The 23,596-nt window shown below is 40.0% G+C and overlaps 1 protein-coding gene across 1 annotated transcript in view; it reads right to left on the reverse strand.

Moving 5' to 3' along the window:
* TULP4 (TUB like protein 4) overlaps positions 1 to 23,596 on the reverse strand; it is a 143,765-nt gene that overhangs the window by 24,790 nt on the left and 95,379 nt on the right. Inside the window, 3 exon segments of the mRNA XM_057364849.1 lie at positions 509 to 675; positions 5,018 to 5,152; positions 7,523 to 7,703. Coding sequence (XP_057220832.1) covers positions 509 to 675; positions 5,018 to 5,152; positions 7,523 to 7,703 — 483 coding nt within the window.

The raw sequence follows: 23,596 nt of genomic DNA on the forward strand, positions 1-23,596 counted from the left end.
CCATGTGCTGGCATTTACTTGGCAAATTACATGACTGAGGTTACTGCATCACACCATCCGATTGTACATTAGAAAATTACAGTAACAAAGAAGGAATAATATTGTAGTTATGATATTGGAATTGGAGTATTTTTGTCCACTCTTGGCTCTACTACAACACTAAGAATGTTATTTCTTTTTTTTTTCCTCCTCAGTCACTTATTCATAAAACTATGGAATTTACTTTTTTCTGTCTATTCACTCTGGCCCAGTGAATTTGGGAAAGAGTCTTTCTCCTTATATTTCCACAATACCTAGCACAGTGGATCTTAGAATCAGATGCAGTCTARCATATCTACCCTAATGCAAACAATMATTTTTTATAGTGCRTTTTTATTTATATTGTATTTTAGAATGGATTTGGGACACATTGCAACCTTTTCCACGTTGCAGGTCTACATCGAAGAGCTAACGTGGGAAAAACATGTCAGCAAAGCACGGAGAGCAGGCATTGAGAAACGCCTCCTACCTGCACAGGCGTCTCCAGAGTGTAGATGTGTTCCCCACGCACGTTGTAGAACTTGACGAGCGCGCTCTTCAAAAGGGAACCATTGCTGAGGTCAAGCAGTTGGTTCTGCTTTTCCATGCCTGCTACTGCAAGGAGGTCTCCTTGTGTGCACCACTGAACCACCACATCTGAAATCAAAGGATGGGTTGCAATAATCACTGATTAGAAACAATAGGAACAGCATTCCCAGATGCTGCAAAGCGATTTGAACAAATAAAACATGCTCTCAAAAGTCATTTAGGCACTTAGAAACCTAAATACTTTCATTGAAATAGTGGAAAATAGGTCASGGATGCACTTCTGAGAATGACTCTTTTTATTTTGCAAATTGAAAACAGTGTGTAAAGAACATTCTTTTCTCTCTATGGTGAGTTTAAAAAGTAACCAGTAGTTGCTCCTACACAGCTATAATGAGAAGAATTTACTAGAGATGTTCAAACTGATGTGGAAAATCTTACATACAGCTCTGGGGTAAATAAGTGGAATCAAGTTAATAACCAGATAAATAATCTCACTAAGAGAGCAGCAAGGAGTATTTGTCTGGCAAGACCTGTAGTGCAAAAATGCAGAATGTGTGGCAATGCCTCATGTTCTCGCTGGCTGTCAATGCAACCTTTAGCATAATTCAAACTGGAGTTACAACACTGTAAAATGAAACTAAAAGGACTTGGACTTTTGACTATAAACACATATGGCTTCCATATCATATGTTTGCTTTTGCCACCATCATACAAAGATAATGAGGCTCTGAGCATCTCTCTTATGAGCAAAGACACGGGAGCTGCACCTGTTTGGTCTAGAGCAGACTGAGAGAGGATCTTATCAATGCATATAAATATCTCAAAGGTTTGTRCCAAGAGGATGATGCCAGACTCTTTCAGTGGTGCCCAGTGACAGGACAAGGAGCAATGGCCACAAACTAAAGCACAAGAAGTTCCACCACAGCATGAGGAAGAACCCCATTACACTGAAGGTGGCAGAGCACTGGAAGAGGCTGCYCAGGGAGGTTGTGGAGTCTCCCTGTCCGGAGAAATTCAAAATGTACCAAGACAAGTCCCTCTGTAACCTGTCTTAGAGGACCCTGSCTTGGCWGGGGGGTTGGACTGGATGATCCCCAGAGGTCSCTTCCAACCCTAATGATTCTGTGATTGTGACTTGTGAAAATCTACTCACTTGCTTAGCAGGGCTTTGCTGGAATCACAAAGGGACTGCTCAGTCTCTCATATACATGGATAGGAATATACCTATCAATTACTTCTCTTACAGGCACCTCACGATGAGAGACACCCACAACTTAATTTGGGGATGCTTATTTCAAACCCTTATATCCTCTAGCTCTTTGTCACACTTGAAGACTAACTCTGAAATAATATTTTGCATTTCTGTTCCTGTTTCAGAGGCATATTTGCATGTTCRAGGAATACCAAGCTAGTCTTTAAACCTTTTTACTCTTAAACCAGAGGTGAAAGGCAGCTATTTTGTGCTGAGACAAAGTGAAGGTAAAGACAAAACTTCTGTGCTCTGGGATGCTCAATCTGCCAAGAACYTTTTGAAGACACTTGTGGGCGAGAAGCTGTCTTAAAATGAAGATGCAGGAGAGAAAYGAGAGTTGGCAGGAAGGATCTCAAAATTGTTTCAAGTTGTCAACTTGTCATTTTCAGGGACTTTTATGTGCAATTTAAAATGGTTTTGTATTATTTCAACTTTCTGATATTTCTCATGGGAATTATGCTTCTGTACACATCAGAGGGAAGCCGCATGCTCCTCAAGGTAATTTTTCACAGCTAGGCATTGTATGCCTCTTGTTTTCTCTTAGTTTTTAGCCCTTTAAGTAACCTGCAAAGGGATTTAATTCATCTTTCTCAGAGAGGAAAAAGATAGGCAGGTTAGAAATAAACAAGGCAAGCTGATCAGCTCCACTTTTGGTAACTGGGTAACTACAGAAGTACCATAATGAAAAAACTGTCTCCTCTGGATACATGTCTTAAGGTAAAACTTTCAGCTGATCCCTGTGCCAAGAGGAAGAAGACTGATTACTTTGTCCAGCAGTTCTCCCTCTCTCTATGTCTCAAACCCCTGCAAAGGCAGCAAAGGGGTGGATGTGGGTTGCMGCATCCTCCCAGGACAGTGTGGCTCTATGATATATTTGCAGTGCCAACAGATCTTCAATGACTACTGAACCTTTATACAAAAGAACTGAAAAATAGGTTCTCAGCATCAGCACAGAGATTAAAAATTAGATGGAGGTTTCATCTAGGGTAATGGTRTGCAAGTGAATCAGGGCATCAGTCACCTCTCAAAACTACTTTCCAGCCACCACAGGAATGTATACCAGCAAATCTTGAACAGAGAGCACCGTAAATGCGCAACAGCTCTGCAGGCAGCAGTTGTCACTAACCAGTACAATTAGTAGGTGTAGCTCAGCACCTGCAGGTAGCACTACACTGAGAATCACCAAGCTAAAAAAGAAAAAAAAAACAGAAAAAGGATACATCTGAACAGTTCAGGAACTCCACTGGGACTGACAAAACTACCAGGACTGTTCAAGCTGGATAAAAAGAACTTTTATTTGGGTAGTCAAATGATCAAAGTTTTCCCTCTCTCAATTTAACAGAAAGATTCCCAGTAAAATGACGGCTCTGCAAAACTAGTAGTATGGAAAAAATATATTGTTACTGCCTGAAATAGTTTCATAGTTGCCTGCTTTAGAAATATACTGAGTAGCCTACAGCAGCCTATGAAGGCAAGGGTATCTRCTGCAGAGACTACAGAGAAATACTTGAGATTTTAAACACGAACACATGAATGAGAGTGTGCAGACAATAAAGAAGACAATCCAGTCTCAGCAGAAAACCAAGTGGTTGGGGAGGATGGAGACCTTGAACTCAGTGGTTTTGCATTCTTGCCTGGGATTAAATCCAGTAAAATTTAGATTTGAAAAAAAAAATTATATGAAGATACAGGAAATGTGGACATCTATATAAACTAGATGTATATAAACCATACTTTCCACTGCACAGTCCTTAAATCAATCGACAGTGATATCCCAATCATCTTTCTCTGTCTCACACACATTCCCAGTCTAGTAAGATGCTGCACATTTTTTGTCTACTGATGAAAACCATGTCATCCAGTTTATAACTAATTAAAATATTTCTACCCTATCTAGCACATCAGYATTTTGCTACAGGAGGGTAACATACTTAAGGGACCTTTTTTTCCACCAGTGAAAGTCAATGGGAAAAGAGAAACAGGAAAGACATCCTCCGCAAGACAAGAGTCCTACAACTCTAAACAGAGAGTAAGATGGGGCTTGTTTCTTCTACTGTTTCCAGTTGAAAGCTAAACCAGATGACAACTCMAGACTACTCAGTACCCTAATTAATATTGTAGAAATGCTGAGCAGATCCATTGGTCATTATCACAAGAGTTCCTTCAAGTTGGCTCCAGTTTTCCACACCTTTGGTATCCTTTCAGCTGATGAAGTTTTCTGGATCATAGGGCTGTCTCATGATGCTACGTTTTGCTACTCATGCATTTTTTTTGTTGGCACAGATGGAAGAAGGAGTGAAAAAGAAACCTCACAGGTGAATTTTTTACCTCCTACAACAACAGTCCACAATGGATCACCCGAAAACTATGGGGCCGGTGTTAGGTCAACTTTTCATCAAAAACATCCCACTATTTCAGAGCAGCTAAGAGTCTGCTCCAACAGCCTAATTCTCTTTTMATCTAATTTAAAACTAATTTACCTGTGAAAATGAGAAAGCTTCAGTGGAACCTATATTTAAGTATGTGCCTATGTGCTGTATTGAATTAAAATGTCTCTGCAGGCAAAGCACAGTAAATTGCAGAGAGTGCTGGCAAAGTAAAGGACATTTTTAATACGTAAGAACAGTAAAAATTTCAATGTGAATTAAAGATTTTACATGGACTACTGATTGTACAAACATTCATGCACATCATTTAGCAAGATGTAYGGTAATTAATCACTGGATTTTTTCCTCTCTCAGAATAACTTGCCTCTTGATAATTAATAATTYCAGCAAGTTTTCAGTAACTGTGAGAAGCAAAGCAGCATTGCAATTTATACCAGGTTACCAAAAGCATGGAAGGCCTTGTGAATTAAACATGCAGAGAAAATGTTACGGAGCAGAGAATTCACATAAAGCAGCAAAATCATATTAATGAATTCTGCTGGAAAACTGCAAAMCAGATCAACTGCTCTACAAAACTGCCATAAAAACACAATCTCAGAAATGTTTTGAAACATTTTTTCAAACACAAACACTCCATCAGCAAAGAGCTGCTCTTCCTCCAGCAGGTGTCACTGCTGGAAACTGCAATAACAGCATCAAGGGTTCCTGGGTTAAGGAGTGAGAACCACAGAAACGTAAACCTATGCAGACAAAAKCAAAAGTACAAGAAAAGAAGGGCATAGGAAGAGGGCCAAACGGCTTCTTTTTGTACCTTTCAACCCTGAGCGGATGATAGTRGGAGACAAGTCATCATAATTGTTCATTAAACTGATGTCTCCTGACGTGAAGCTGACAGTAAGTAGTGGCTTGGTGTTCTGCACCGGGACTGGATACGCGGCTGGTCCATCTGCAAAACAAGGCTCTGAGTGAGCAAAAGGTAAACAACCAAAAATAATCACATCCAGGCTGAAACACACCGTACTTCAGCTTTACCACCATCAGGAGTTGTTCCAAGCCTCTCTAYCTGCTTATTTCTGTAACATCTGTGGGCACAAGCAAAGCAGGTTTAGCTAGTTAAGCTTCTCTGTTTCTGTGAAACCTCAATGCTTCTACTTTGTCAAGTTTTACTATACTATTATGCTACTTAGCGGTGTTTTYCAGTCTTTCTCCATTGTCAACTCCYCMRAGTGACAAAAAATTGAAAACCAATGCCYTAAAAGGCTTTCTTTCAACCCAGTTGAAATCCAGCATGATGAACAATATAATCACATTAAAAGTGACTTGCTCTACMCACTTTTTGCTTGGGCAAGTGCCGAGGACTCCTCCTAAAGTCACACAGAGACWTTTTTAGAACTTCGAAGAGAACAGACTGACCTTTCACAAATTACTGCATTCTAAATGTCCGGGCTGCAGCATGAAAAGGTACCTGCCATTCTGCATAACAAGATCCAATGCACCAAAGGTAGAGGTGAGCCCAAATGGAACACTTGGCTTTAAAAACCATTTCTGCAAAATCTCTGCTCACCTGGGCTTGTTTTTCAGCACCTGCTAAAACTCCTTTCTTCAAATATTCCTGACCAATACTGACATGTGTAGCTTTGCTGTTTAACTCTTTCCATTTACAGTTTTTGAGAGGAGATGCCCCTGGTCCCTGATTAAGTGCCTCTCAAGGCCCAGCCAACAAAAATGGCAGAACCAGTCAAGAGTACTATTGCTTCCTCAACTTGTAAAAAAGCTGACAAGAAAGCATTTTGTAGAAAGATGTCTAGTAACTAGCACCTCTGTGTGTATATATAATTCAGTAAGAAAATCCCAACAAACTTCTAGTCCTTCCTACACATCTGTGTGAGTCAAAAGCTTGTCACCTTTGAGAGGTTTATGCAGCATCTGCTCTACAGAAAACACATCATGTTTGGGTAATCATTAAAATAGCCTTGTAGGCTTGCAACGAGTCCACCCACCCCCTGACTGACTCAGAAAAAGCTAACACATTTGGATCATTTAAGTTCTCATCTGTGTACTCTGCAATTTCACCATCCTCCAGCTGGAACCKCAGTACTTATTTAAAAAAACACAACAAAACCCAGAAAAACTCCAATTTATTGTGTTGACTGCTTTGCTTTAGGAGCTTGCTAGTTTGTAGTTTATTTCCTTCTAAGGTAAGAAATCTTATGCATGAAAGCCAAAACAAAAATCACTTTTTAAATATGCTAACATTTTACCAGGTGATCAGATTACCTTCTTTCAACATTTATTAAACACATAAGATTATTATTTAGTCACATATACTGGAAAAGGTACATTTTTTAGTCTGAATCCAAATTAGAGTTAAAACTGCGAAAGTCCCCAATTCAGAGGTTCAGATCTAGAATGCAAATTCAGCATTATTCCTAGTCATAGTCGCTGTTGATATGAGACTTAGTTCCTAATTTAGTTCAGGCTTCATACAGTGGGGTGCAGCAATACCTAGAGCTTATAAACTGATCAACCCCATCAACAACTGTCACTACTGAACGAGAGGGGTGGGACTGACTATACATAGGTCTTCACTACTGATGATTTCCAAAGACTTAAAAATCAAAATATTTCACCAAATGAGTTCCATTGAGACTTAAGGAGAGGGAAGGATTTATTCCTGCCTCTCAAACTCACAATGTGCTCTGAAGCATGTGAATTAATAACGCCAGCCAGCTCCTGTCACCCTGCTTCTACCCCACGTAATTGCAGGAAATATCTTCATTTCTGAGCTTTCCACGGTATTTATGGAACTCTTTATGTCAGGACTATCAAGGATGGGACTGTAACGATGAGCATTACAGAAATCCTATGAAACTGAGATAAAATTAAATATATAGTACTTTACACTGTGTCTATTACTGGTGTCTTTCCACATGAATCTATATAATAGTGCATTAACTTCTGTGGCTGCACTCTGACTGCCTCCATACACACAAACCACTGCAATACCTCGTATCAGCTTATCACTGAAACCTGACATGTCCCTATCTACTGTTTTTCACTCACCCTCACTGAGGGCTTTGTGTTGTTATCTCATTTGTGCAAACGGAGGCAGAGCAGCACAGATGAGGTATAACGTGCAGCAAGGCTGGCGGCAGAGCTGGGAACAAACCCACTCTCCCACACCAGCTCTCTGCTCCACCAGAGACTGAAACTGTGGCCACCCTGCTGGTTTTGTACAGCCTGACAATGCCAGGGCATTTGGYACTGTCTTCATGAGAACTTGCAAAGCTGAAACAGGACATGCACGTAACCCTACCTTGTGGTGGGGAATAGTCATCAGARTCCGTGTCACTCTCGCTGCTGTCCTCCACCAGGAAGCTGGGGTAGTTCCAGGACATGTTGAGGATGCCATCTGACTCGTGGAGGAGCACGTGGGCCAGCATTCGGCCATGGCAGTCCATGACAATAACCTGTCCATCAGCAGTGCCAAACAATACCTGAAAATAACACAACAGCCCTCAGTCCCACCAAATGTCAGCCACGGGATCCTCCTTCAAATACATCTTGTAATGAACCAGCTACACTGGAAATTAATTGAAATCAAAGCAGTCAGGGATGTGAAATGGTGCCAGAATAGGACACTGCAACCAAAATTGAAAGTWAAGAATGAAGTTAAAGCAGCAGCATCTACAGGTAAGTTTTGTGACCAAGTAATGTTTCATGGTGGGTGCATTTTGTTCACTTTAATATGAGACATTACAATTTATTTSAACTTGATCATTACTGCAATTACAKTGAACTGGCATAAAGGTTACCACAGATTCAGCAGTATTCTTGGATAACACAAAAACGCCTAAACCAGGTGGCAGAAACCAAGGTGAACATCAGTCATAACAATATCAAAAGAAAAGGCACAGCTGACAAAAGTGAGGTCCTAAGCAGAGATTTCAAACGGCTTGTGACAAATAGAAAGCTGAATAGAGAAGGACAGGTTATTCAGTTGATGAGCAAGAGAAGGTGGGAGAATGCCGTCCAAAATTAAAAGAGGCAGAAGCAGTATGATCAGTCAGCTGGAAGCAGATCATCACAGGCCAGGGGGCAGGCAATGTGCTGCACATTCAGGAAGAGATGAGAAGAGCTTCCACCCACCATTTCAAACACGAAATGGATAATCCAAGTTTTTTCTTGCCCTTAAACAACTCCATAGCCAATCACAGAGACTGAAGTCAGACTGACTGGAACCTGCAGTTTTTATTTCAATAAGCATTTTCCATCTTGAGGCTTTAAGAAATTTCAGATCCTGAATATTTGATGGATTTTAGAAAAACAATCAGGAAATAAGGACTAATAAATCCTAAAGTGATAMATGCATTAGCCAAGGCTGTTGCTGCTATCACATAATTCTGTATGAGGCAAATACATTTTAAAGCAAGTTTAAAGGCACACATCAACTTGAAAACTATCCTGCATTGAAAATGAAGCTAAAAGGAAGGTCAAATCTTAYACTTTTTCTTCAGTCTACCACCTATTTCCAGTACTTGTAAATTTAAGATTATAACCATTATATGCCTGGATCAGAAATTCACCTAGACTCATCTCTCACCTGTCAGAGTGGTCAAGTGTTTGGGGAAGAGTAAAAGAACAGGATGCACTGAGCAGGCATCTCCACTGCACACTCATGTAGCGTTCGACAACAACAACACAAAACAAAAAACTCACAACGAAAAACCACAAAAACCAACCCCCTCCCCCCCAAAAAAACCAAACACCCCCACAAAACCAAAGGAAAAAAAATCCCTCTTCTTTGATAACTAATAATTTCATTTGGCAACTTTTAGCTCTTAACACTGAAAGAAACACAGAATAATTGTTCCCTGCTTACATTCTCAACATTGGTCACAATTTTATAAACCTCTATTAYCTAATTCCCTACTCATCTCTTTCCCAAGCTGAAGAATCATTGCTGACTTAGGATCTCCCAGCAGAGTTGTTGTTCAAAGCCTGCAATTACCCTCGTTGACGTCTGCTGTCAGAGGTCTTCTTTTCTATCTTCCCACTGAGATGGTGTGTCAGACTTGCAGTATTCAATGWAGGTATTGTATCAGACTTACACAATAGTAGTCTCCTAGTAAGCAATTGTCATTGATGCACTTTTGAAAGTTTCAGAAAGAAGCTGTGGCTTCTTAAGTCTTAGTCAAAATTTTTGAAAAAGCACTAAATCTTTTTTTATGAGCAACGTTTTATGAAAGTTGTAAACTAGAATGCCAATTTAACAGAACCTCCATAAAGTTATTAAAAACTTACAAAAAAACAATGGAGTTGTTTCACATTATCAAAAATATTGAAAAAATCTGTATCTGTCTGCCTTAATTGTAATCATTACATGTTACAAATATTTTTGTGCTAAATAGTTTCTGGGTTAAAACAGCAGCTGAAGTTTGCTACAAACCTCAGTTTACTATTTTTAGATGTAAAAGCAAGAACTCAGCCTTTGTTCATCTCACACTACGTTCCCTTATGATCCCTTAYTCTATTCTTCCTCCATTTGTATCATCCCATCTCCTTTCCCACTGTTCGTTATTTCAATTGTTTTTACACGTACAATCAGTGCACAGCACTTTCACTATTCACTTTCAAAACACAGCCACTTTCTTTCTGATCTCTACAAAACAAATTTCTACAAAGGTAAAATCCTACCGATTCTTTTTGCTAGCTTCTCACAGCGTTCTTAAGTCTACTCTATAGATTAGCTTTTTACTCGTCTGCTGTAAGTTCTACAATTGCAAATACCTGGACAGAGGAGGTGAAACTATTGTTTCTGAAAATAGCRGTATAAGAGTCTGCCTCGTAAAACCCTGCAGAAATATTTTATAATTGGGTAGGAATAAAATCTTGGGACTCATCACTCAGGAGTTCAGTCTCATCTCAATCTAAAACTAATTCTTTTTAGTAGCACTGCTCCCCAATAATTTAAAATTATGAAGTATTCAGTAATWTCCAATTCAGAACAGTTGCATGTCAGCATCTTAATTCTTGCACTGAAACTTGARAGAGCTCTTTAGCAACCTAGAAATTGATATCAGAGGGCACACTTCATCTCTTTAGCCAGGCTGTAGGTTTCAAGGAGCAGCTTTAAGTTTCAGGGTTATTGTAGCAATACAGCCTTTAAGATGAAAGCATTTATCAGGCTGATAGTCCKGCTGGCTGAACTCCTGCTGAAGCTGTAAAAAAGTCTAATGGTGTTATCATCCATAACATTACTCAGGTTATAAATGCCACACTCAAGCTACTTATGTCAGATGAATAAAACTCTCTTGACCTTCAGACAAGAGGTTGAGCCACAGGATATCCCTAAAGGATCTAACAGAGAAATTTAAAAGTTAAATTTCAGACGCTCAAATTAATTYTTTTGTTGAGCTTGTTTGGGTTTTTTTTTTTTTTGGTGCGTTTGCAGATCTAGGAGGTCAGACAGAATGTTGGAAAAAGGTAACAAACAAATTACAGTTGTTTGTTAACCCTTGAAAACAGAAGCTAAGTGATAATAACAGTAATTAAAAAAAACCCAAGTAAGTACTTATTTTGAAGTGGTTCTTTGGCCCCTTGTTCAGTTCTTCTCTTGACTCCTCTCCTTTCACACTGCTCATTATTTCAACTGATCTTACATGTGTTACCACTTACAGAAGGGCATTTGCAGAATATGGAAAACTTGATAACCAAATACCTAAAATCACCCAATCAATTTAGAGTGTGAGTCAGTGCCACAACATAAATACAGCATGTCTTTACAAACCATCAAACTTGACAAATCCTGCACTACAGTGAAGCTGTGGCTGATGAAAAGTCACACAAATGCAGGGTTCCTGTAGAGCCCAGGTGTTGTGTGCTTTGAAGGGAAAACTGTGATGAACAGCACTGGGATAGCACACACAGTTTTCCAAGTGTACCAAGAGTTGAAAGCTGGGTTCAGTTCTGAAACACAAGTGTGTTGGTCCTCCATGAAACAGAAGTTTGGGGTGATTCCTATCTACTTTAAAAAATCTGAATACCTAAAAAACACCCTTCTCTGAAATCTGTCGGCCTCTTTAGTCTATGTGCTAACTTGAGAAGAGTTTCAGGACCTAGTTTTGATAAATGAATAGGTTTATCAACGAAAGATTTTTAAACTATCATCCGTGAAAACTATCATTCAAGCCACTTAAATGCCCAAGATAGCGAAGATCCTTCCATTAACAGTCTGAAGTACACMAATTTCTAAAAGACATATGGTAAGCAAAAGCTGGGGTGTTCTGCTCTGAAGTATTCATCTTATGACAAGATGAATATTAGAACAGCCAAATAGCTAAAAATTCAGCTCAAGAATACTTGAATGTGTTCAGTGGCTTTGCTACGTATGGATACGTTGTGCTGAACTTCGCTGCTCCTGTAAGATCAGTTGTGATGCTGCAATGCTCTGGACCAGACACAGGACCAGCAGAAACTGATTTGGCAGCACCAAGATCCACAAAGCTCCAGTGGAGTGATCAAAGACCTGGTACATTGAAGGTCCAGCTCAGGAGGCCCACTATTTCATAAAAGTATGGTTTTCTAACAGCAGCACTCTTTTTGCACAAAACACATTTTGTTGCTATTTAATTAAGTTTAATGTAAGTAAATTGAACTCATCAACAGTAAGAATGCTCAAGTTTTATGAAAATTGGAATATACCAGCCCAGCAGGGAAGGAAGAGATCCTCCCATCTCGACACATCTGATTATAGGCAGGAGGAAATTATATTGTTATGATTTATAGACCTAAGCCCATGAAACTGTGCTGACTTAATTCTGCAGGGAACCTAGCCATGGCGCATTCCTGCATCTTTGCCTGTCCTCATTGTCCAAGAAGATTTCCAGAACTACACTCACTTTWACTTTTAAAATAACCAAGTACAATCCAATCTCAGTGACAAAGCATCCAATTACTCTATTTCCATAGGAGAAGTAAAAGACAGAATTATTTCCAGTCTCAGGTTTTGGTTGTACAAACTGAATAGTCAATACTGTTACACAAAGATATCGATAAAACAAGATGTCTCCCTTCATGACATTTAGTACTAACACTGAAGGTTTCTAATGTTGCTGGTTAAACAAAACTCCCAGGAAATCTAATCAATACATTTGCAGAACAGGGGCTGCCATTCTGCATCAGGGAAACGACCAAACCTTTAACTGAAGCTGAAGTTGAAGCATTAGAAGCTGGATTTGCTATAGCTACTGGAAGAAATATGAAGCCACTGGCGGCTACTTTAGCGTAGCACTTTTGAAGTGAGACATTCCGATATCATGGTGCTAGAATGCKGGAAAAGGAACATGTGCCTGTATTACTCCTGCTGGCTCAGGATTTTTAACAGATCCTCTCTGACTTTTTACAAAGAACATACCCATAAAAGCAAACTCACAGACTCCACTAATTAAAACAGCATTGAAAATGAACCTAGCAAACTTCATCCTAGTACAAACCAGTTGTTTAAAACCCCAAATTTTCACATAAAGACAGAACTTGTCTTGCACAAGTATGCAAGGTGCATGATCAGATTGCATCTAAATTCCTGGACACACTGAAATGTTCTGAAAATTAATATAATCTGTCAAGTAATTTTAAGTGTTCTAATCTACTCTGAGATATGACTAAGCTGTCAGTAACTCCACTGAGCAATTTCTCAAGTTATGGATCTTCCTTTTCCCATAGGACAGTAGCAGCTGGAAGGACAAGGCGACCACACAAAGTTTTTCCAGACAGCAACTGATCACATTAGAAAAGGAAAGACTTGGATGTGTCCTAGGAGATGTTTACTGGGCCAGTCCAGCAAACTGGGCTCCACCAGACATGAAATGCCCAAGCATTCTACAGCCCTAAGTAATACAAGTGTAAAAAAAAAGTGTGTGCAACCTGTAAGTGTTCCCATCCCATAACAGTAAATATCCTGAACAGCAGTATTTTTAAGGAAAAGATAATTTAAAACAGAGTGCGACATAAAGGCAAACCCACTCTCAAAACTTTTAAGTGAAAATTGACTCCTCGGTCTTCCCCATTTGTAGATTGATACCTGGCCAGTTCTCTGTCCTGCTAATCCATCCAAACACAGTAAGTACAATATGTATTGTTATAATTTGCTGGGATTTCTACAACTGACAGTCCCTCCATGCAGAGGATMTGTCACCACTATGCCACAGCAGGTACTTCTGTCAGGAAATCCTGAATGGGGGCTATTCGCATCGTGATGTGTTGAATTTTTCAGAACTAAATTTATACTATTTTGACTTTTTTCCTAGACATCACTTGTACTGATAYCTGCAAAGATTTCTGTGAGACTAGTGAATCATGATCTCCCTCTGAAAGAAACATCCTACCCAGGTTTTTCAGATGAGTTAACAGGTGTGTCACTATTCCTTATTCAATTTTTGCTTTAAGCAGTCGTGAGGTGCAGATATGAATCTTATTTGCACGTTTTGTGAATGTTCCTAAACCCTTTTCTAAATGTAATGCAGGAAAACAGAGTTTCAAGATTAAGGACATAGATATGATTATTTTTGCTAGAAGCTAAGATATGCATATTCAAGATCTTTCATAATATTTGAATGTACCAGTAAGATAGAGGGATTTGCTGCATTGCAAACTAACTTGTTCTAGGACCCTCTTTTAATTTTCTTGGACTCTGTTAGGAGTCCTGTAGCCCAAGGCAGAAATCTTATCACCATCTTGTGACCAAGTAAACCACGAATGAGCTCACAAAAACCTAACTTTCRGGTTTTGACATTCTCCAGGGTTCCAAAGTTTGAAGGATTTCTCTTCCTAAGCACTTGGCAAACCTTGCCCTTTCAGCATTTTGTTTTACCCTTTGCCTTYGTGTGTGTCTGTTTGGCACACTCAGCTGCTGAAATCTTGATGCCACCTCACCAGGCTCTATCAACGCTGCCACTAACAACTCACCCTGCACAGCTCTGCACCCGCAGCTGCCTCATTCTGTGTTTTGCTTCACTGACCTTCACKTTTTTCAAAGTTTAGACCTCTCTTTATGCTTTCTTGTTCAGCCTCCTCCCCCATCTTCCCCCACAGGAAAAACYAGGCACCTCAGAAAGTACACTTTGCAAAAATGCTAATAGGGTCAACTGCTTGCACTGCCAGAAGATGCTGAGCAGTTCAAGGAAGCTGAATTAGTTCTGTTTGCTCTGATTTAGTCATCTGGACAAACATTAGCATTTATCATAGGAACAGCCTGCACAGTTGTCACCACACTGCCATCATACTAATAGAGATAAATCTATTCTGCTGATTCAAAATTAACTGAAYTATAAAAGTGATAAATATTCAAAATGATGGATCAACCTTCTATTTATGCAGGTAGGCTTAGTAACAAAGGAAGTAAGGGGAAAATTATTGCATTTAATTATTTTCATTCATTAGCCCAACAAAAGAATGTCAGTCTTGCCAAGCTTAACTACAGCATTTTGAAGTCCATTCAGACATAGTATTAGCATTTTGCATTCCCTGGGCTTTTCTTGTTTACTGTTTCTCCATCACAAAACAGGAGAGAGCACAGCAATCGCCTCCTAGTATACTTTAAAAACTGAAAGTTTGTTTTTTGTCAGTGTYATATTTCTGGCTTTCCTTCTTTTTACCTCAAAATGCAGAACGAAATAAAGAAAAGCAGAGTGAGGCAGCTAGTCTCCTGCTGAATTCTTTTTATTTTCATTAAAAATTCAGTCACTGTAAAAYGATTGCTTGAACTGACACAAAAAGAGACATCACTAAAATTCACATACAAAYTCAGGGGGAAAGCACTAGGTTTTCCTTGACTGCCTTTATGTCCAAGAATCTTAGAAGAGTTTGTTTCCTTTGGACATGAACAGTTACCAGTCCCACACACGTSTGGAACAGCCCAGGATCATTCATTTAACTGCATATATAAACATACATAYAGCAGTGAAATTCTCATTMGAGGCCATTAATYCTTTCAAAAGCAGCACTGGCTYGGTTATCTACTTTCAGCTTGTTCATTCTCTCTACTACAACGTCCATAGGATGTAGGTAACTACTACAAAACCCTCAAATGAGAAGGCAAAGTAAATCCATCAGAGATCATGGTGTCAAATCCATTTAATAAATACTGAAATACTAAAAACTGGGGATTTAAACTGCACTGACTTTATTTCTCTCTAAAACAGAATTATGTAGCTGRATGACTGTAAATGAGGTACAGCCTTGCATGCCACTTCAAGAGTCAAAMATGTAAGTAGTCTTAAAACCAGGATCTCAAGCTATTAACTATTCTGGACATGTGGGAATAGAAGCAATTGTCCAGGCAAAGATAATGTTATTTAAAAGCACTCTGGAAAATCACCGAAAGACTGATTATTATACGCTCTTGTAATTATACCTGGACTAATTCTGTCTTGTGTATTCCATTTCTGTATTTCTTCTTGACTCTCAAGACATTTTTCCAGAAAACATCCTATAGCAATTTTTAAGCAATTTAACATCCTATACATTTTTAAGTGAAGTTTCCCTTCTATATAGTGTTTACTGTATTAAAAATAAGCCTCAGTTTACTTAAAAAGTGAAAAAAATCACACTTGAAGCAGCATGCAAAATGAACAAGAAGCCAACAGCTGAACACCTTCCACAGAATATCTTCTGTGGCAATTAACTTGGACAGGACTCCAAGCCTGGACCACTGAACTCCCACAGCACAAGCACTCTGGAATATTCTTACAGCAGTCATGTTTTCTGATTCCTCACAAAACTCTGCCAGAAAAATATTCACATGTCTCTGAAAACACATATCCTTCACAAATATACAATTATCTATAGTAACTAGAASAACATTTTGTGGGAAAATGCAATTAATTTTACCAACAACCACTCGATCAGGAAGTCAACTGATATACTTGGCAGTCTCCTTCATTATTCCCAAGTCAGGTTTTAGTTATTTCCTGAAAGATGTGTTGACTGCTGAAGCTAAAATCTCATTCAGAGTTTTAGAAGTCTGAGAGTTTATGGTGTTTTGTGGTTTGGGTTTTTTTTTTTTCCCTAAGTGAAAATGGTATTTCTTGGAAAAAAGGACAGCAATCTCAACCAGTGAAAATGGAATACAAAACAGTTTACAAGAAATGYCCTTGCTATTTTGAATTTCATAATACAGAATCAAGAAGCCCCTCGTTAAGCTACATGCTAATGGAAATTAGTCCCTCAACTTCTGCCCTATCCTTCTAGGTCTTGGGTGCAAGGCAGAGAGCAGTAACTCAGGAAATACGTGGAATGGGCGAGGTCAAGTGTAACTAAGTCAACATGGAGTCAGGCTGAGTAATAAAATATTACAGAAAGAGGCACTGAAGAAGAATGACTATTCTCCTAAAAAGCAAGAAAAGCAGGGAAGGATTAATCCCTTTTCAGCTTGCCAACAATCCCTCAATGTCTGAACACTGACAGGAAACTGGCTCCTGGACAAAGAACAGAGAGCTCAAGTTGAATCTGTGCAGGATGAAACATTGTTGGGAAAGGTTGTGCAGAATAAAAAGATAWTGCTGCTGTTYTCCACTGGCACACTATCTCTTTTTGTCAAATCAATGGAAAGACTATGTGATCTCACCTTCCAAAAATATCACCTTTCTTCTGCCATTTACTATGAAACTTAGCCTTGCTTTCCCAGACAAAACCTAGTGCAGAAATCCACAAATTTCCTCCTCCAGATTCTATCACCCTAATCCTTGTTTCCTGCACCAAGGTTTCAGACTATTCACAGGCTTAAAGACATCTGACCCAAGTTCAAGACCCCATTTGGCTCCTGGTCYTCTTACTAACTTCCAAAAAATTGATGGATTAAGTACCAGTGATGATAAAGTTCAAATCAACCACGCTGGCAGCTGCATTTCTTTTGAACTGAAAAGAACAYAAAGCTCTGGATGAATCAAAGGGATCCTGGGGTTGAAGTATTTTCAGCCAAGTGGCTTTGGCAGTGGAATAATGGACTGTTCCTGAAAAATGCTGTAAAACCTTCACAGTTTGGAGAGCTTTTCYTCTGTAAGAATTCCACTTCCACTCACATGCTCTTCTGACCAGTTCAAAATCTGAACAAACAAATTAAAGCAATTTTCCTACCCTACATATCACTTTCTCCTTAGAGAGCACCTTCCTGCAGAAGGTTCTACTTTTTCCCTACACTGCCTAAAACCTAAAATGCAGCGTAAGTGCATGCTGCTCCCTTGCAGAGGTGCACTTGGAAAACCTCATTCTTACTACTTGCCCCAAGGCTGAAGCATAGCACAGAGCTTTTCAAAATCACAAGTTCAAGTAAACACTCCTTGTCTCAAAGAACTAAAGACTTCAGGCAATATAAGCAAAATCTTTCTGTACAAGGGCCAGTAAGGTGAGAGGAGAGGCAAACGACTTCTTTCTTCCTGACACCTCCCACACAGAGACTGGTCTTGTTTCTATTTGCGCTCATCTTTACTTTGCTGACTCAAACATTGATGCTTCAGAAATGTAAAACAGCACTGGCTATAAAAACTCTAAGTGGACACATTAACTGAATAACACAAGTTTTCATCTYTCCCTCCATCTCTGGCTTGTCACTGCCATCAACATCCTTCTTCCTCAGAAAGGTGGAGATGGGGTAAAACGTGCAGCGCTTAAACTCCAGATTCCAGTCAATTAAAATAGCGACGTTGTGACCTGAGTGTCATAGGGAAAGATACAAGCTACATGTTGAGGCTGATCTGTATCTCCTAGTACATTGTGCTTCCAAAGGGATGTGAAAATCCATTCAGGCATTTGCTTTTTGCAGTAGCAAACATCAAATATCCTGTCTACAAGGACGAGCAAAACATTAAAACAGTTGTATTACTCCTTTCAGACAGAGTCATTAAGAGAAAAATTTCTGTGCAAGACTCATCTGAAACAGCGCTGACACGAAACACTGCAGGAGCTCCTGAGAAAACGAGCCACGGTGCCGTCAGCCCATAAACAACCCCCGTGTTACAGCTCTCATGACTAGAACAAATGGCACCATCTCGTTAGCTCTCTCAGTGCCTCGCCTCTACAGGCTGCATGAAGAGCATCCAGGGAAAGATTAGGCAAGGCACAGATGAAGCGAGTGGGAAGAAGAAAGCACACTGAAGTATCACCTTATTGCTCTGTTCCTTCAATTACCCGCTCAGTAACTGTGCAGTACAGACTAGGCTTTCTGGCAGGGAAAATTTGTCTGGAATAAACCCACAGAGAGATGCCACAGCTCCTGAAGCTGTAGATGAGCCCTGGAGGCCCCAAGGAGAACATCCTTGCTGTCTATCCTCCCCAAAACTGGAGGCAAAGCCTATGAAGTCCTCATTCAGGCACTGAAATCTGCAGTGTAGCTGCTCATAGCTAGCAAAAAAAAGGAAAGTGCAACCGAGAAATGACACAGTGCACCAAGCTATCTAACTCTTCTCCTTCCTTCTCTCTGGAAGGTGTATTTTCAGCAGAATGATGCATACAAACCTACTTGAGACAAAAAGGCAAAGGAAAAACAATGCTAACATAACTATACACTGATATCAGAAAAAAAAGGGAGGAGAAAAAGAGAAATATATTATTTAGGAAATAGCAGCATAATGCAGCTTGAGAACAACATAATAAAAAGAGGAGGGAGAAAGAAAGGCAAAATAGCACTTAAAATTCACATTACTTTTCCCACAAAATCTGTCACTATTATGTACCATCATAAAAATCAAGTCCCCAAGCAAAGAGCAAAAACAGTGTTACTGGCTTCCAGCATGTTTAAATATATGAAACAAGAACACAAAGCCTCTGCAAAAATATTTAAACATTTTAAGTATACATAACCCCCCCACATATTTTGTTTACAAAAGGCTGAAATAGGATAGTAAATATTTACAGACCCCTTAGCACAAGTAAGTAGAAATCATTAATTTTAATAGCAAGTTTACCACACAGGTTTGAAATGCTTCTAAAAASAGTCCAAAATATCAAAGAGAGTTAAGCTGTGATGAGTTTTATCTGTTTGTTTTATATAACAAATGGATTTATCTTGAAAGACAACTGAAGTCTCCTTCCCTTGTCCTCTTTTTGCATTTTAATGCTGCTGCTCAATTATGCAGCATGCAATGTTAAAATGCTTATATGCGATTTACCCATTGTCTGCAGTCCTTGTGGCTAGAATAAATTGCCTAGTTAATTAATGACATGTCTCCAATGCTATAAAAAGCCTCCAGCCATGTTTCCCAGTAATCTGAGTAATTCATCCATCAATGAAAATAAGGCTTTCAGATCTTCCTCAACGACTGTATCTTACAGTGCAATTTTGAGCGGCTCTAGTCATTGTAACCATATACATGAGGTCATTTGACAGTCTCTACATAAAAAATTGTCAGGAGAAAAAAAAATGCATTTTTGTATGTTAAAACACAAAAATACAGTTATTCCCCAGAATCTTTAATGCTCCTTTATGTGAACTTGTAAAATCCTTAACAGGAACAAGAATTATTCTAATAAAGACCAAAATAATTGCTTGCACTTTCCAGTTTCACAGGCTGTAACCTTTTTCATTTTGTCCTCCCTTCATTCATAATAATTAAGGTAAATAGCCACCTTCCCCATACTGCCCCAGTTGCCCCTTTGTAGYTCCTTTTCATCATTCTGTCAACTCATTAGAAGGCCATCTTCAAGATTTTTTTTCCACACACCCAGATGTCTGAGAATAATTAAACTCCATCAGTATGACTACCATAACAGCAAGGACTGCCTGAATCAGCCATGTGCAACAGCACCTGAATAAAACCAAAACAGGRGGGTGACTGGAAGCACAAACATCTYATTTCAGAGCCACAGGCAAATGCAGATGGAGGTGAGAAGATGACAGCAAGGCCCAAAGAGATGCAACATTTTCAAACACTTATAAATTCCTTGGTTTTAAGCTGTGTTCTGGRAGCGAGGTAAGGCCGCTATCCCTACTTTCAGTTTAAGGGCTGTTCAGAACATCATTTCCTTGAAAAGGTGATAGCAACTGCAAATCATAGCTCACAGATCCAAATGGGGGGGATCCAAAAGCAGACTGCACTAAAGGGGATTTATTAGGCAGAATTCCAGCCAAGGACTAAAGCCACACCAAAACCAAGGAGTCTGAGAGAGAAGCTCATGAAACACCGGRCACCCCGGTAACCATTTGACAGCACTTCTTGCGAATCAGCTCCTCCCTCCTGTGCGAGCTGTGGCTACCACAGGRCAACTGCTGAGCACAGCACGGCTGATCCTGTGTGGGGACACGGATGGCACCACGAGCTGGGCCAGCACACGGATCCACCCAACYGCACTGCTGGGCCCAGGGAGAACAACACGCATCCCCTTTTCACGTGGAGCTCCGCTCCGTGTCCCGGGCTCCACCCCGAGGCGCTGCGGGAGGAGAAGGCGCTGGAGCCTGCTCTGCCCTGCTTGTCACGGCACAAAGATGCTCAAGCGTCTGTGGTTGCCGTGGGAACAGGGACGAGCGCCGGGAGCAGGAGTGAGGAACAGCTYAGAAACTGCCTCCCTGCACAGCCACTGCAAGATACAAGGGATTGCTGAAAAAACAGCCTAGCGAGCTCCTGCAGCCTGCGCTGTGTTTGAGACAGTGCAATTCAGCTGCTGGTGGTCTCGCTGTTTTTGTCCAGTGCGTTGTGAGACCCTTCAGCGCACAGGGTATCTGCTCCTAACACGGTGCTGCTTTTCTGTTTCACCGAGAGCATCATTTAGTCTGAATCGACACACAAGAGGGTGAACCTTGGGGCCTGTATTTTCACATTTTTAGTACTCGTGCATGTTGCATATAGACCACATACAACAGTCAATGCTGTACAAATGAGGACGTGAATCAGTTTAGCCTACCTGCTCATATATTTATTTTCAAAGCAAACAGAAGGAAGCATGCTGGCAAAGTTCAYATATACCTGTAGTCTGTCATGTCCTAGCCAAACAGAATCCTGTCCAGTCCCTGACAAATAAAAGGTTACAACAGAAAAAGGGAAAGGGGGAAAACAGAAATGGGCACTTACAGCTGTCAGAAAAGTCTAATAATTCGTACCAACAGACATGCAGGGAACAAATATAGGTTACTAGCATCTGTTGGGATGTCCAGGAATTAAAATATATTAATCCTTTCTCATTGAGGGTTTTGTTGGAGAGTGATTTCCTTCTGGTTCCACAGGAACAGCAACAGAAACTACCCCAAGGAAGTTCAAGGAGTTAAGACTATATTGCTGTAAACAAAAGGAYAATCAGAGCCTCTACAGTTCTCACCCAGTTCTCTGACACTGTGTCTTTCTTCATCATGAAGAGAGATAATCTCTTTAATGGGTAAAATCAGGTAGAGGGAGAGGGTGGCCTAAGGGCAGCAGAAGTTGATAGAAAAATGTCACTGCGAGCTCAACAAATACACAGGAAGAGAGATGAAGCACTGGAAAGATGTTTTATATTACTTGTGGGCTTATGAAAAATCCTCAATTACTTAGTGATATTGCTACTMTAATTATAAAATAAACCCTTTGGCTAGACAAAAGTCAAGTTTTTCTCACTTASGAAGTCCTCAATCTGCTTGGTGTGTACACTCCCTCTTTGAAAACAGGCATGGGACAATACCACAGATCTGTCTCAAGACAGAATACAGCAATCTGTGATATTTCAAATTTACTTTTCATTTCAAACATACTTTTCATCCCTACATGATCCTAAGTGAGCCTGCTCACCAGAAAAATACTCCACATGAATCCTACAGCCTCCTGTAGCCCTAAAAAAAAACCCATGTAAAAACCGTGCATGGAAAGTCTCACTCCTGAGTAATCCCATCCATCCAAGTTCAACACAAGCACAGCACTCTGYCTGAGACACAGACAATGCAATCTTAAAAATCTTCCATTGGTATTTCCCCAAGAGACCAATGGTGCTCTGCTTTGCCCAGATGTGTGCTCTGGTGACAGGGTAGAGAAGGAGGAAAAGCTTAAATGAGCAGGCCTACAGACACACAGTGAAGTGAGAAAGCTAACTTGTGGTCCGCTTCAATAAACATGTGGAATCCCATTCAAAAGGCCTATGTGTTTATTTAACTGAAGAAGCSCACACCTCAAAGGCCAGACTCACGATCTGGGTGTGAACTACAGTAGAAATCTGCCAATGACCTTCATGAGAAGTTCATCTGAAACAGATGATGCTGAGAAAAAGCACTRCAGTCAACCATATGACTCCCAGTAAGTTTGTCCCCAACAGACCACTTTCTTCCTAAAAGAAAATGCAGAGCAGTTTTATCTAGTATTARTAAAATCAGCCAATAATATAACCAGGGCAGAGGATGTACTGAATCAGTTAAAAGACACAATTATATTCTCAATTTCAGCAGGACTGTAGTCTACCCTGGCCATCTCTCTAACTCTCATCCCATCTCTACACATTAGCCACTACCTCAAAGGTGCTTTACTTCAAGCACCACAAGAACACAAACCCAGAGGCCACACACATTGTTAAGATGATGGTGCCAATATTGCAGTTCTGACTTTTTCTTGTCTCCAGCAGAAAGGTGCTGGTAGGAAATCACCTCCTTTTGCTACAGAGCTGTAGCAAGGAGTGCCAGAGGAGACAGYCTACGTGTGCTGAACAGACATAGAGGAGAAAAGATGGAGGAGACAGGAGAAACCAGGAGGATCCATGCAGAAGGGAGTGACAGAGAAAGTTAAGAGAATTGAAGAGTGAACAGACAGACTATACTGAGCAAATTTCTGTTGGGACAATAGAAAATCTATACTGAACAACACAATTCCCTTGGAAATGTAACTTTTAAAGATAATTGTGTTAAAGGTCATAGGACCATGAAGTGTAATATTTTCCAGGAATACTTTCACCAGCAACCTTCATGATGCCAGAGAGGTGACAAAAAGAACAGTAGAAAAATACAAATTTAAATGGTTACATTTATCTTTCAGTCACTGTACCAACAAACAGAYGACATTAAGCAGTAGGGAAGATGCTGAAGCTACTCTAGACTAGAATAGTATTCTATTCTCATTTGCACATATACCAATCAGAAGAAAAATTAGGTAAGGCAATAAGCTAGTAAGGGTGCCATTTGCATATATACTTATGTGTAATGTATGCAATGCCCTTCCCCCCCGCACGGTTGCTATTTTTAGTTTGAACTGAGCACAGTCTCTCGCCCAGCACCTCTGTGATTCATGTTTCCTTGCGCCTCCAGAGGCAAATACATCTAAATATATTTTAGAAGATCACTTCTTTCCACCAACTCTGGAGAATAGCACAAAGATCCATCATCACTTAACATGCAAACCCMTGCAAACCACATAGTTAGGGAGAATTGTGCAGAGCAACATCAAGCTTG

This window comes from Malurus melanocephalus, unplaced genomic scaffold (genome assembly GCF_030028575.1).
Source record: "Malurus melanocephalus ecotype Western Australia unplaced genomic scaffold, MMel_1.1 scaffold_43, whole genome shotgun sequence".
In the NCBI taxonomy this organism is placed as follows: Eukaryota; Metazoa; Chordata; class Aves; order Passeriformes; family Maluridae; genus Malurus; species Malurus melanocephalus.